Here is a 15,083-nt window from a genome sequence, read left to right as displayed (position 1 = left end):
TTGTCTATATAAATAACCTATACATGTGATGAATTTGATAAGGTTCAGACAACAGTTTAACAGCAACCTTTTAATTATTTCATTGTTATTAGTTTAATTGTATTTAAATATATAATATAATATATTACTATTACTTATTTATTTATTTGCGTGGTAGCAGAATAAACTGATTTAGAAATAGCTAGTAGCCGTGATGGTGGTGTTTGTTTGAAAGGTTTTTTCTTTATTGACTTTAAAGCTTTACTTTTTTTGCTATTTCAGAAAAAGGGGCTACTTACTTGTCCACGATTGTATTCTTGCCTAGTACTATTATAGAAAAACTACACATGGGCTACTTTCTAATCAAGCAGGCTTTTCGACAGTGGTTTTACTAGTTTTGGGCTAAAATCTAAATGCCTACTTACTCAATCATTTGTCTTAACGCTTGCACTACTTTAACTCGTTTAATTGTTTCACTTAAAGGAATATTCAAAATTGAAAGTAAGCTTTTTGACAATGACACACCTCATTTTTAAGCTCTGTATAAATAAATCTACTTTTAAGCCGACAGGCAGATAGGTGTATTACCACCTGTGGCCACCACGCAGCAGTGGCAGTATAGTCCAGCACCCCCCCCCCACACACACACACACACACACACACATGTGACGTCACTAGAGCGTAAATGCAGCGCCTCGCGTTCTGATCGGTCTTTTACCTCTCCGGTGCTGTTGGGGCTGTAGGCCTGTACTCTGTCTCTGGAAGCCTAAACACCGACACAGTAAAAATGATCATCTTCAGGGACGTCATCAGCGGTAAGTTTTTATGTTTAGTGTACCTTTTAATTTTTTTCGTGTAGCATTTCAGTCGTCGCGGTTGTTTCCGCTCTCTTATTGTGTTAATCGAGACAGTCGATCATGCTAGATTGCTAACTCGTGTAGGGTAGCTAGATGCTAGTTAGCGAGATGCTAACCGAAGTCTGAGCGCCCTTTTATAGCCACTGGGTCTGTTGAGTTTTAGCCACCCTTTTGGCTAACTTGTGATGCCGAGGCCGACTAGCATTTAGCTTTTACCATGATTCAACTGCCGGTAAGTTGGCTAATAGTGGGAAACTGTTACTACTGTTGGCCCACAGACGTGTTAGAATTCACAACGGTGAAACCCTAAACGGCCAATTCCAAACTAGATAGTTCTTCAGGATATAATCGTTAACCCCAGTCATCATAAAGTAACGTCTTGTTTGAGGCCTCTCGTCAAAGTGTAGCCGCTAGCTGGAGTTTTTTAAGACATCACATTTTTAAGAACTTTCTTTATAACGTTAATTACTAAATTAAATTTTCTCCGAGTTCAGTTTTCCAGTGAGTGTGTATTTGTATCTATTGTAGCCTGAATATTGCCCAGTTTGAAAGTATTGTAATGTGTTTTAATTACAGGTGATGAGATGTTCTCAGATGCCTTCAAATACAAAGAATCTGATTGCGGGTTCTTCTATGAAGTTGAAGGAAAGGTAAGTTAGGGATACAGTTTTATCAGTAATTTTTCAAGCTAAAGTTGTTAAAGCTAAAATAGCCTCTGAAATGTGGGGAGTTCCCGTTGGGGTTTTTTATTTTTTTCCTTAACCCATGTAAAATTATCTCTGGATATTTAGACTTGTCAAAAACTTGATTTCAGTTCCAAAGTTGTAACCATATGTTTCAGAGACTAGAAAATTGATCAATGATGGGAATAATCAATTGCCCCAGTGTGGTGTTTTGTTTTCCCCTCCCCCACATCCAATGCAGTGTGGTTGCACCAGTACACTCTGAACAGTCTTATTTAGCACACGTTCATCACGTAAGAAAATGACAATTCAGCAGCTCATTAAATCATGTTTGTGGAAGTGTCTTTGGATTCATCTAGGAATATGGCTTGTTTAGTGGAGACTGGTCACCAGAAGTTTTTAATTACAGTGGAAAGGCACTGTTGACAGTTTTGTGTTTTTCTTAATAGAAAATGGGCAATAAAATGTGATTTGAAGCACATTTCTAAGCCAACAGAACACTCACAGTCAGGATGTTTCACGTCAATGAGCACACCCATTAAACAAAGTGGTGACTGAAAAGCAAAGGCGACCTTGTTTTGTTTACGGGTTGAACCATATTTGACAGCAGTAACCTCTAGGAACCCCTTCCTGTGGCTGTGGTTAGACCTTCACTACATTCAAGAGGAATGTTGCAGTATTCTTTTTACAAAACTTTTCTGCTCAGCTATATTCTTTAGATGACTGGTGTGAAAGGCTCTTGTGAGGTCATTCCACAGCAGTCTCTTTTGGGTTAAGGTCTGGGCTTAATCTGGGAAGTAAACTTACTTCAGTGTTTATTGTCATTGTCCTGCTTTTTTCTGTAGTTCTGATTCTGGATGGCCACACTAACTTTATCCCATAGATGACTGTAGTTGCCAAAAGAACAATCAACAAAGCGCGAATGAAACTAGGGCTTGATGCCCAGAAGATTGCCCAAATTTAAAAGCAATGTCTTGCACAAAAGTTTTAAGATGGCACAAATAAGTAGCAACTGTTGGGTCAAGCCTATCCAGTACAAGTTACCAGCACTACCTTTAGTGGCTGACTGTAGTAATGTGAATACCATTGTTTCTACATGAGTCATGATGACATAGGAAAAGCGTGTTGTGACGTATTTAGTATTGTATAAATAAGACGTTTATTACAGATGGGTTATTGGCAGAATAAACGGGTGTAGCTGTAGCTAACATGTTCTGTTGCAGTAATCAGTAATTTAGCTAAATGACAAAATGGAATCCATGCTTCTTTCTGGTTACCATGTCTAACTTGGACAAACTCCACAGAATACATGTGAGTTGTCCGTCTGACAGAACAGAGATGCTTCTATTTTAATCACATAGGAGGCCTAACTGCTCACATTTAACTTGCCATGTGACCTGATCCCTGTTTTTAATTATACTAGTCCAATTTGGACTATTTGTTCCTGAATAATCGAGGACATTCTTGAAACACATTGAACACCAGAGCTGCTGCTTTGCTAATGTTTGCTCATCCTACACCCACGGAGTAGACTCAGTGTAAGAGCATAAATATAGAAGTGAAGCTCTCTAAAATTCCTCCAAAATCATAAGTGCATGCTTTTCCAGTTCAGGCAGATGCAACAATATGCTGGTCAGATCTGGCACTGCTTGAAAAAGTGGTGTTTTGTCAATATCTGTAATGCAACAGGTATATGGCTGTATTGTCTTTATACACAATTATGAGCCTCTATATTGGACCTATGTTGCGCTGGTGAAGCGTTGGGTGAATCATGCGCGTGACCACAATACTTCACAACAGTAGTGATTATATTACTGCTGTTATTATATAATCATTGTGATGCATTTTCTGTTTTAAGAGAATCAGATTTAGATGCATTTAGACCTATAGCCCAAATGGGTGTGTGTGCATTTTGTCTTTTTCCCTCTCCTGATGTGTTTACGCTTATTACCTAAAGCTCAACCAGCCACATCCAAAAACGAAATGCAATGATTTGCAAATGTCATCAACCCACATTTTATTTACAATAGAACATGAACAACATATGCCAGGCCTTCCCCGAAAGATGTCCGGATGGGAGGTATATGTTGCTCTAAAACATCTATGTACTTTTCAACATTGCTGGTTCCTTTCCAGATGTGTAAGCTGCCCACACCATAGACACTAATTCACCCCCATACCATCAGAGATGCAGGCTTTTGGAGTGTCTGCTGATGACAAACTGGGTGGTTCCTCTCCTTTAGTCCTCAGGACATGGCATTCATGGTTTCCAAAAAGAACTTGAAATTTTGATTCATCTGACCACAAAACAGTTTTCCATCTTGCCGCCATTTTAAATGCGCTTTGGCCCAGGTCAATGGCATTTCTGGATCATGTTCACACATGGCTTCTTCTTTGCATGTTACAGCTTTAACTTACATTTGTAGATTGTTGTAGAGACATGTATTATAAAGACATGTATGGTTACTTATTAGCATTATGTCATTTGCGCTGATTAAGCGGCTGTAGCTCAGTTGGTAAAGGATCGATCCCCTGTCCCGGTTATATGTCGAAGTGTCCCTGGGCAAGACACTGAACCCCAAACAGCCCATTCCCATCAACAGCTGTGCAGTGGCGGTCCAAGCCTGGTAGAAATGGGTGAGGGTTGCATCAGGAAGGGGCATCAGGTTGTGCCAAATCAACATGCAGACAATGATTCGCTGTGGTGACCCTGAACTCACGGGATAAGCTGAAGGGACAAAAAAGTAAAGGCAGAAGATGGTTGTGTGTAATCACACCGCATACTTCTCGCCATGTGCCCTTCAGCCTTCAAGATAAACAATACAGTATAAAGCAGCTGTGAGCATACTAGACTGTTCATGTTTAAAATATTTATTCACACAGTGGTTATTGGATTTTCAGTGATATTAATTAACTGAATATACAAGAACTGCATTCTTGTGCACTTATTGTATAGACAGACCATGTTTTTCCAGCTAAAGATTCAGAGTTCAGTAATGTCACAGCTTTTGGGAAGCTGCTGTTTAAAGTTAGTTCCCACATTAAACTAAGCCTGGCAAAAGCATATTGACATATCCTCACTGGCCTTTTTAGCTGCTTTGTTATTCTCACTGTGATCCACCATAAATTGTTAATTGTCTTGTTTTCTCAAACACTGTGTAGACTGTCACCAGGACAGAGGGGTTTGATGACGCCTTAATTTCAGCCAACGCCTCTGCTGAAGAAGCATGCGAGTCAAGTGAGTCAGCCAGTGTTAGTGGCGTGGACATTGTCCTTAACCACAAACTGCAAGAGACGGGCTACGACAAGAAGCAGTACATGGCACACATTAAGGATTATGTCAAAGAGTAAGTATCAGTCCTGTCTTTAGATTTAAAAAATGGTGGTGTTTTTGCATGTGGAGGGGAGATGCCCTGGGTTTGTGTCTTGGGGCAAAGTAAGGTTAAATTGATGCAGTCCCAATTGTTACTGTAAAGTAACACAGTAGTGAACAGTAACAAAGAATATGATTGTGTTTTCACATCCAGGGTTAAGGCCAAGCTGGAAGAGTCCAATCCAGATAGAGTGGAGGCCTTCATGGCTGGCGTCCCAGCAGTAGTTAAGAAGATTGTGGGAAACATCAAGAACTACCAGGTACCAGACCAAAAACTGACTGACTTTGTAATTGTAAATATTTTAAGACACTGGACAAATGGGTATAATTTGTCAAGATAATATTTATAAGTGACTTAGAATGCCTATAAATGTCATAATGCTTTGCTTTACATTTGATGGACTGTGATGTTGGACTTAAATATTCTGGTTAGTATGTGTCTATAGAGAATAAATGTTAAAATATATTAATCTTTTATTGCTTTGACACAAATAAGTACCGTCATGGAACACAATGTTTGACGCTTTACTGTAATATGAATAGTTTTTAAGAGTTTATAAATGCAGAATTATCAGTCCTGTTTACTGACATACCACCTTTTGTCTCCCTGTAGTTTTTCACAGGAGAGTCCATGAACCCAGAGGGCATGGTGGGACTGCTGGACTACCGTGAGGACGGCATCACACCATTCATGCTTTTCTTCAAAGATGGTCTGTTGGTGGAGAAATGTGTAAGTTTTTAGCCCGTGCTGCAGTATTTGTTTAACTGAAAGATGTTAGCAATTAAAGCAGAATTTGAAATTGTCAATTTAAAGTGATATATTAATCAATGTACGGCTACTCAAGTAAAAGTAGTGTTACTAGTGAAATAATACTCAAAGAAATTCAAAGTACAAGAATTGCACATCATTACAATAACAAGATCTCAGATTAATGTGTATTCCTCTTTCTTGCAGTAACTACCTGGAACTACACTTGCTTTTCAACTGGCTGCTGCTTCCCAAAAGGCTCTGAGCAGACTGAAGAGCACTATTTTGCATCATGGCTGAACAGAAACATTCTTCTACAAAATTCTTATATCCGCATTACAGCCCGCAGCACCACTCAAGGCTGTGTGAACCAAACATGACTGGTCACAGAAAATACAGTTTTTAAACTTTTTGTTTTTTGGCCTTTGCAGTATCAGGTTTTTGTCCCAGGATTGGCCCGGTTTTTGGTGATTGAAAATAAAATGCAGGACACCAATTGAAGCTCTGACTCGCAGAAGATCTTCTGTGTACAGTTTTAGCAGTGATCATATAGGTTGACCTCCAGACCTCTTTGTGTTTATGGTTGCATTAAATAAGATTCCATCTACAGTGAAAAGACTTACTTTGAAAATAAAATCTAGTACAACCGCTTTGAGTTTTGCTGTATTTCTGTGGAAATTTTGTTTTTTTCTGTATAAACGTTTTTTGGCTGAATTATTGGAATATCTTAAGTCCCTGAAGTGCTGATGTTTCATCTCTTACTTGCTGAAATGATCTGTATGTTTAGACCTTTTACATTGGGGGTGGTGACCTCCAGGCCTTGAGGATCACAGCCCTGCTTGTTTTTAAACTGTCTCTGCACAACCCTTATCTTCAAGCTTCTTAATGACTGATCTCACCTGATCCCAGTAAATAACTGTTTTTTACATTCTCACACAGACAACTTTGAGTAATTCCACAAAGTGGACACAAGAGGGCGCAGTATGCATTCTGAGATGCAGGACAGCAATTGCTCCTCCTCTCACAGTATGCCTTTAGAAAATATACTTTAGAGCAAAATACTGAGACTGACCACTCAGTAAAATGAATAATGAATGAATAAACAAACTGCAACCTCAGATTCACAATTCAAAGTTATCAGCACAACCTGTACAGCATATAATCCTGCGGAGGTAGACATTTTGGCTATCAACACTGTCCTTTAAGGACGAGAGGCAGGGAGTCAACGACCTCCCTCGAGCAGCCAGCATTAAAAGCAGTGTGTACGTATAACAAACAGTTTAGCATGAAAGCATAACAGTAATTGGTGTTCACAGGTAAAACTTCCATTTGCGTTCTGAACTAGGTAGGTTTCGGTCAGTATCATCTCTGAGGTTTTGTAATTTTTTTTGGCACAGAGTTACAGAGCATGAATGTCCAGCTTAAAAATGAGAAGGAGGATCTGATAATTGTCCATGGTCTTTATGAGCTACTCTTGTGACTTTATGCAAAGATGTTAAATTCAGTGGTAATATAAAAAAGTATTGTAAATTAAAGCTGAGTAAAACTTTCCTTTCACATCTTGAGCTTTCACTCTGTAAGGTCCTAACAGTGGAGGGTTTAGTGATGGAGTTCAGACTAACTTGGTCATTAAAAACCTATATACACATTGGTACATGTAGAGCGCAGTGCTGCCTCACCACTAAAAGGGTTTGCACTACCAGCCAGCGGCAGCTTTTCTGTTTGGAGTTTCCCTTTTCTCCCTGTGCTTGTGTGGGTTTCCTCCATCTACTCATGTTTCCTCCACGGTCCAAAGACATGCATGTTAGGTTAATTGGTGACTAAATTGCCTGTAGGAGTAAATGGTTGTCTGTATGAGACTGAAGACCTGTCTAGGATGTATCCCACCTCTCACCCTTTGACAGCTAGGATTGCCTCCCCACCACGACCCTAAACAGGATAAGCGTTTGGTGAGGGTGAACATCATGGAATTTTTTTTAAAAACATGGTTGTGACTAGAAATTACAGCTCATGCAGATTGTTTGAAAAATATCAAACCTGCTGGCCTTTGTTTTGGAAAGCCAGCACCCAAAGAAACCATGGAAGCTGTTTTTAGCAGATGTAGAAAGATCTTCAGCATATGACCTTTGTGAGCAAAGGTAAACCTGCAGCAGAACCCACAATCATGACTTCTGAATCTTTTAGATATTTTTCATTTACGCCAGTGGTCACAGGAAACACATAAACACTGGTTCCATCCTTAAAGTCAAGGTTAGAGGAAAGCTACTGGTTCTTATGGGGAGATTAGAAACTTGTCCTCACAGTCTGTTTTTTTCACCAGTGTTTTACTATTTGTTCACTGATGTTCTTACGTTGATTGTCATTCAAACTTTCCTCTCCTCCAGCCCCACATCATCCGCAACATTAAATCCAGATGGGGTCTTTAATGATGTGCAGAACAGTTGTCAGTGTAGGAAAACATGATCAACAGGTGATAGAACTCACTGTGCATCACAGCTGACTATGTATGTGGCTGCAGTGTCCATGCTGACCCCTGTCCAACTCAACAGTAAAACCTCTAGGTGGTGTCAAAGTTGTGCTGTATGGTGCATATTGCTGCTCACAAAATGAAGCAGGCATGGACATTTAACTATGATCAGGTGAAATTGAAGCTACATTGGACTGAGTGTGGGGGATCAAGTTTCGAAGTGTTAGCAGCATGGCTCCAAGGAGGTTACGAGTGGGTCTGCATCTTTGTTTCACACTGAAATATAACTATCGCCAGTCACTTCTGTGAGCTCTTTCATGGCAGTGTAGACATGTTACTTTTACTACATGTGCAATATGTTTGGTTTTATATCATTCAATCAATTTTGCTTCTGCACACATCTTGTTAGCTGGCAACCTAATTATCAGACATATGTACTGTAGGAGGATTTGCTTTGTGTCCGCAAATGTATCAACTGTGAATGTACAACTTACCTACAATATCTTATTCTCTATGACTATAAACAGCAATCAGCCACAGCATTAATACAGCTTGAGGGTTCTAATATAAAACTACGATATGTTTTACTTTTAGTAAAAAAATATTATGAACTAATACATGTATCATTATAAGTTAACCACCTTTAAAGTGGTACTTGTAGTGGAGCAATTCTGAGGCCAAAACTTTCACTTGAACGTGTACTTCTACCACCTCTGCACACAGTATCTAACATGTTGCCTACATTGCATTGTTAGGAGTGGTAATGTTAGGGCAGATCAGTCTGAATTAAATACAAGATTATCAGAGCGAACACTAACTCTCTTTTCAAAGTGAACAATTTCTTTAAGTGATCAACTGAAGATGCTGTCTATTCTCTACATTCTCTTTGCATTTAGGCTGTATTGTGAAGTTCTGTTACTCAAATCTCTCAAGTAACTTCAAATCTTTTCAAAAAATCAATCGTCCTGTTTGTGTAAAACAGAAACATGTTCTTTAATAGCAGCGTATGGATTTTGTGCCAGAATGATAAATCAAGCTTTACCTGTTAGTGTTTATGTGGCTGGCATTCATATGGAGAGAAAGAGCTGAGGGCCTGTCAGAGCTGCAGGTCAGCAGGTTCATGTTGGCAGATCTCAGAACACACACACATACACATACACACACCTTATAGTCGTACTTTCATATCTTAGCTGTGTTTGTCTGCAGACAGGATGAGAGAAAGTGAGATGAAAGAGACAGGAAGAGCATGGGAGAGAATACAGAGCAGTAGAGAGGGAAAAAAAGGAGATACAGAGTCTCACATTATACCTCTTATTCTCTGGCTGAAAAACTTTCTATAAGCACACTTTGACGAGGAGGGGAAGAGTATGTATGTGTAAACTACCTAAAGGAAAAATGTGTAGAGATCTTAACACATTAGCTGCTCCAAAAGGCAAAGCATGGTAACAGGCCACAAAGGGTTTTTTAGAGAGAAAGGGTCAGTGACACACGGGAAAGTAAACCAGTTTAAAAGGAAACTGGTAGTTCGTCACTTGTTAAAGCACTGAGCAGCTGTTGCTGTTGTGAAGTCTCCTTAGACATGAAAAATGATCATCTCTGTCCTCTTTTCTATGTCCCTGCTCCTGTCCTCGAGATCCAGTGACAGGGAATGAATAGAGAAAGGGGTTAAAGGAGGACACGGGATTGTGACCCAGTTACCTGCCGTGACTAAATGCTGGCACGGCACAGGGGCCTGGTTCAGCACTCTCCATCACACACAGTAGCTCCACCATTCATTCCCATGTAAACACTTTCCAAATTAGTCAAATAAGTGACGATTAACGATGTTAGGTACCTTGGGGTACATCAGTATACGTGAGGCGTAGCGCCAGTTTAATTTGGGCTGAATCTTCCAGTGAAATCAGTTATGGTCAAATGTGTGTATAAAACATAAAAAATCCAGCGATTGGTTTAAAGTCATACATTTGTCTTTCTGGGTACCTTTTTGTTATTTTGCAGAGGGGAGCATATACATGTGTTGAATATTTTATATCCTATGTCTTAGATCGTTATGGCTAAGTATAGTGCAAAGATGCATAAATATTTATATATTCCGCATATTTAGATAAATTATTGTGGTCACATCAGACAATTGTTTTCAGGAACAGATGTTACCTGCTCGAGCTCTAAAGAAGCCGAGCATTGAAAGCGTGAGGTCAAACTCAATATTCTCTCTCAATCTCTTTCTGTCCTGATTCATGCCTTTGAACATGATTCAAAGATAGACTGACTGGAAGTTTTTGTTTTCTGTGATTCATTACGCAGAAACAACAAAAGACACAAAGCACACAGAGTTCTTCAAGACAGAAACCTGTAAGGTGCTGCACTGCATCTAGACAGTGGGATGTCTCCCCGCGGACATATATATGACCTAGTCAGCGCATCATTTATCCTTGTTAGTTTCAAGCATGCTGTGACTTGGCAAGATAAGTGATGCACCATTTTGTCCAAATGCACATTGTAATATTACTGAAATGCTCCATTTGATATTTGATCATTAGTTTTTGAAGATAGTGACTGTAAGCTTTTTACTTTGGCTTATGGTAGTAAAGCAGACATCCTGTAAGTATTGTTGTTATGCTTCCACTCACTGTTGCATGCAGCAGATCCAGCAGACTTGTTTGTAGTTGCTAACGGGTTGGCTCGCATCAAGCATGTCCCAAAATAATACCCATATTCCCATATGTTTTAGTTAATGTTCTGAGATTCTGAACACAAATTTAGTCTAAAAGGGTAAAAAAAACATGTATTACTGATAGTGATGTGTCAGTGATGACACAGCTTGGTCACAGTGGACACGTCAAAAACCATCACAGTTTGACTTACAAACGTCCTCGCAGAAGAAGTCAAACTCTCAACATTCAGCAAGTTTTTCACACTTTATTCGTGTCGAGACATTCTTATTTTGTACGTAAAGCCTCAGTCTGATCCCTGTGTAAACGTCAACATTGATCTTTTTGTGTGTCTTGTTTTTCTGAGTGCACATATTCCCTGCATCATATACAGTGTGTTGGTATGTTTGAATATGGTCCGAAATAATGTGGGCTGGTCCTCGTGAAAGTTTAGAGGAATGTTCACTTACACAGGTCCTAAACAGAGTATCTGTGTGTGTGTGTGTGTGTGTGTGTGTGTGTGTGTTATTTCAACAGGTCTGTTTGGACTGGCTCTGTTCTGTGTTGGATGGGATTTTTATCAGGGATGCTAGTTTAATTCAGTTTAATTCAAATTAAAAAAGACAGAATGTCTTGAAACCTAAAAATCACATAAACATCAAAACATTTGCACAAATAATTAGAAATACAAACTGTACTGACAAACCGTCATGATCATCACTATGACAATGCAAACACTTCTAAATCCATGTTATGGTCCAAACAAAAATACAGTAAAATGTAGAAGAGAAAAAAAAAAGAGATGGGCACGTTAATGTCTGTATATAAAATGATTTGATCTCAAATATTAGCTGGTAACCATCGTATTTCACATATATTTCATTTGCAGATTCAGATGTAAATATATATCTCTATTGTTTTTTGTTGGCAGAACACAGTTGGCTCAATTGTGCCAGAGTGACAGTTCACATCAGGTTGGACTGCTGGCAGTCTCAATGTAAAACTATACATTCAAACGTAATAAGTACATAATAAACAATGTATGTAAGTGATCTTTTTGTGTGTTACAAACGCACTGAAGAGAAACATAACTGTTAAGAACTGTTCACATAATTTCCTTCAAAAATCCTCCTTTTACACAAATACTCTGCTTTATCTCTATAAAGGAAATATGATGCTAATGTTGTGATAATGTGTTTCGATTGAGCATTTATTTACAATGCAACAATGCATTTAACTTGTATTATCAGCTACAACATGATGGCAGAATGCCAAGGTTTAAATCTTTTAGATAGTTTCAAGCGGTTGCTCATCTTTTTGAGTCAAAAAAAGTTTTTTTTTTAGGACATTAAACAAACTAAGCTTGTTCAATAGAGAAATATAAACAGTGACCCCAGAGGTTCTGACCCTTTTATTTAGTGTAATATTTTGAGTTGTTTTGAACAGACAAGATAACTGGACTAGTAACAATGCCATGAAAAGTTAAGTTAACAAAGTTGGGGCTGAAGAGTAATTCTGATATTATTTATTAAATTCAGGTTAATACAATTTTATTTATATTCACAACATGGTCATCTCTAGCTCCACATTTCTTCTTGTCACCTGTCACGCAATCGTAATGAAAAGAGAAATGGAGCCGTTTTCAGCTGGCGTTTGTTAATTATCTATTCCCACACCACATGCTCATTACAGCTGCTTTTCAGTGAGCGCTTGGGGTGTCGTGTAACACTCTCCAAGGATGCACTTACAGAAGCTCACGCAACTACACACAGGCACTCACTGAGCTAGAGGATAAGATGCAGTGTCATTTACACGACCATCTGTAGCCACAATAGCTCTTTGTCTGTTCAATGGAAACCGAAGCACCTGAAATCACGCGAAGGATAAGTTTAGTCAGATATACAGACACTGTCACACACAGTCAGCTGATGTAGAATATATGCAGTAGTCTGACAAAAAGCTAATTTGCAGCCCCTTCCTGGTTCATTTTTAAATCCGAATAAAACAATCAAACAAATAACACGTGTACATACAGTTATCTGTATTGTAATGAAGTTTAGGTGTTATAGTTTAAGGTATGTGACTTTTTGTATACGTGCAGTAAGTCTAAACTTGACTTGTGAATCCAGCATCAAACCAGGCCTGTTCAGTGGCCAAACTGTGTGTTTCAACACTCAATAGAAAAGTGTTGGGCTAAAAAAGTCTCCACTGCAAATGCCACTTCAAAATACAGGTGCTGGTCATATAATTAGAATATCTTCACAAAGTTTATTTATTTAACTAATTCCATTCAAGAAGTGAAACTTGTTGAATGTATACATTCATTCAACACTAATGATTTTGATGATTATAACTGACAACTAATGAAAACCCCAAATTCTGTATCTCAGAAAATTAAATTATTACTTAAGACCAATACAAACAAAGGATTTTTCCACACTCTAATCAGCTAATTAACTCAAAACACCTGCAAAGGCCTTTAAATGGTCTCTCAGTCTAGTTCTGTAGGCTACACAATCATGGGGAAGACTGCTGATTTGACAGTTGTCCAAAAGACGACCATTGACACCTTGCACAAGGAGGGGAAGACACAAAAGGTCATTGCAAACAGGCTGGCTGTTCACAGAGCTCTGTGTGCAAGCACATTAATAGAGAGGCGAAGGGAAGGAAAAGATGTGGTACAAAAAAGTGTACAAGCAATAGGGAGAACCGCACCCTGGAGACAATTGTGAAACAAGGTGTAAAGTTTTCACATTCAGTGATGGTTTGGTGCCATGTCATCTGCTGGTGTTGCTCCACTGTGTTTCTGAGGTCCAAGGTCAACGCAGCTGTATACCAGGACGTTTTAGAGCAGTTCATGCTTCCTGCTGCTGACCAACTTTATGGAGATGCAGGTTTCATTTTCCAACAGGACTTGGCACCTGCACACAGTGGTAAATCTACCAGTACCTACCTGGTTTACCTGGTTTAAGGACCATGGTATCCCTGTTCTTGATTGGCCAGCAAACTCGACTGACCTTAGGGTTAGGGTCAAAGGTCACTGTTGGTAGTGATTGCGCTGATTTAAGTGAGTGAGCTGATTTAAACCCCTTTCTGTGCTGACAGGTTATTAAGCCATATAAATACATCAGCATTTATTAGTTCATAATATTTCAAACAAAACATAATATTTTTATATTAACTCCACCTGGTAGAGTTAATATTGTGGCTAATCAGTGTACTGTGTACTCTGCACCTTACCTTCATCAGGTTTGTCAAAGAGAACAAGCTTCTGTGAGACTTGAACATGAAGATGATTATCCTCAGTTACTGTGTGTTACCATGCGGGACCAAACCAAAATTAGGTTAAAGGAGGAGAAAATGATCATGTGAGGGACTCTTATAAATTCTTTATTTAAGCAGAACACAATGAAGCATCCTGACAATTAAAAGTGTCAAGATCTGACTCCAGGAGATTCGTGCTCAGTAGCCACTTTGCAAGCCTCTGATTACATAGAGTGTTTGAACACACTAAAAATAAATACAGAAAACTTTCCAAACATTTGCTTACCTCCTGCAAAATGCAAGTAGTGACACTTTAATGAAAACGTCCAAGGCAAGAAAGAAAACGCATTAAAGACACGCATCTTTCTTTCTCTACCAGTCTTTTGCATGTGCACACAGTGACTGAAGCAATGACAAGGGAACTGTCTTCCAGAGTGTTTTCTCTGAGAGCTACCTGGATGATGAGTCAGGTTTTTCTGAGAAAGCCTGGGAGGAGGAGGCACACATTGTACTTCGTATGCTAAGGCTCATCACAGCCTCACGATTTTAACAAGTCAACAGTTCTGACTAGAGACTGCTGATGAAGTAGTGCACGCGAAGAATAGTGTGTGAAAAATGCAATGTTTCCCAAATGAAGTTTTCAACTCCTTAAACTGTGAAACTTTGAGACAAAACCTGGCGGCTGCCACAAACTGCAAGCAGCATTACAGAGACTTAAATGTTATTCTTGCACAAACTGTTTTAAAAGTTGCACAAAAGAATAGGCCATTTTTCTCATTTGTTTATAACAGAAGGCTTTTTTTGTGCACAATTCCAGGATCCAGCCAGTGAATTTCTGCTGTGCGGCTTCTTTTCATTTCCCTGAAATACGTCAGCTGAACCTTTCTAGGGAGACAGATCACCTCAGGCCAAAGCTCATTAATTACACACGATTCTATCTGTCATTCAGAGACCTGATAAGAAGCTGTTTCTTACAACATGCACAGAAATAAAACACTGTAAGAGGAGACGGAGTTTACATTCCTGTGTAGCGTCGCCCCCTCAAGCAACACAATAAGCAC

General features: G+C 39.1%; 1 protein-coding gene across 1 annotated transcript; it reads left to right on the top strand.

Moving 5' to 3' along the window:
* The first annotated feature begins 637 nt into the window (after positions 1-637).
* tpt1 (tumor protein, translationally-controlled 1) lies at positions 638-6,290 on the top strand. The gene is made up of 6 exons (XM_067515104.1): positions 638-794; positions 1,413-1,486; positions 4,682-4,866; positions 5,047-5,152; positions 5,506-5,622; positions 5,848-6,290. The coding sequence occupies exons 1-6, from the start codon at positions 767-769 to the stop codon at positions 5,848-5,850; spliced, it is 513 nt and encodes a 170-aa protein (XP_067371205.1). The 5' UTR covers positions 638-766; the 3' UTR covers positions 5,851-6,290.
* Positions 6,291-15,083: the final 8,793 nt, after the last annotated feature.

The sequence above is a fragment of the Channa argus genome, chromosome 9 (assembly GCF_033026475.1).
Source record: "Channa argus isolate prfri chromosome 9, Channa argus male v1.0, whole genome shotgun sequence".
NCBI lineage: Eukaryota > Metazoa > Chordata > Actinopteri > Anabantiformes > Channidae > Channa > Channa argus.
This window is presented reverse-complemented; position numbering and strand designations above follow the sequence as displayed.

Bases quoted from the DNA above. Each gene is read 5' to 3' on its own strand.
- tpt1 (XM_067515104.1), top strand. From the start codon at position 767: ATGATCATCTTCAGGGACGTCATCAGCG. The intron at 795-1,412 runs GTAAGTTTTTAT...TTTTAATTACAG, and splicing joins CTTCAGGGACGTCATCAGCG to GTGATGAGATGTTCTCAGAT. The intron at 5,153-5,505 runs GTACCAGACCAA...GTCTCCCTGTAG, and splicing joins GAAACATCAAGAACTACCAG to TTTTTCACAGGAGAGTCCAT.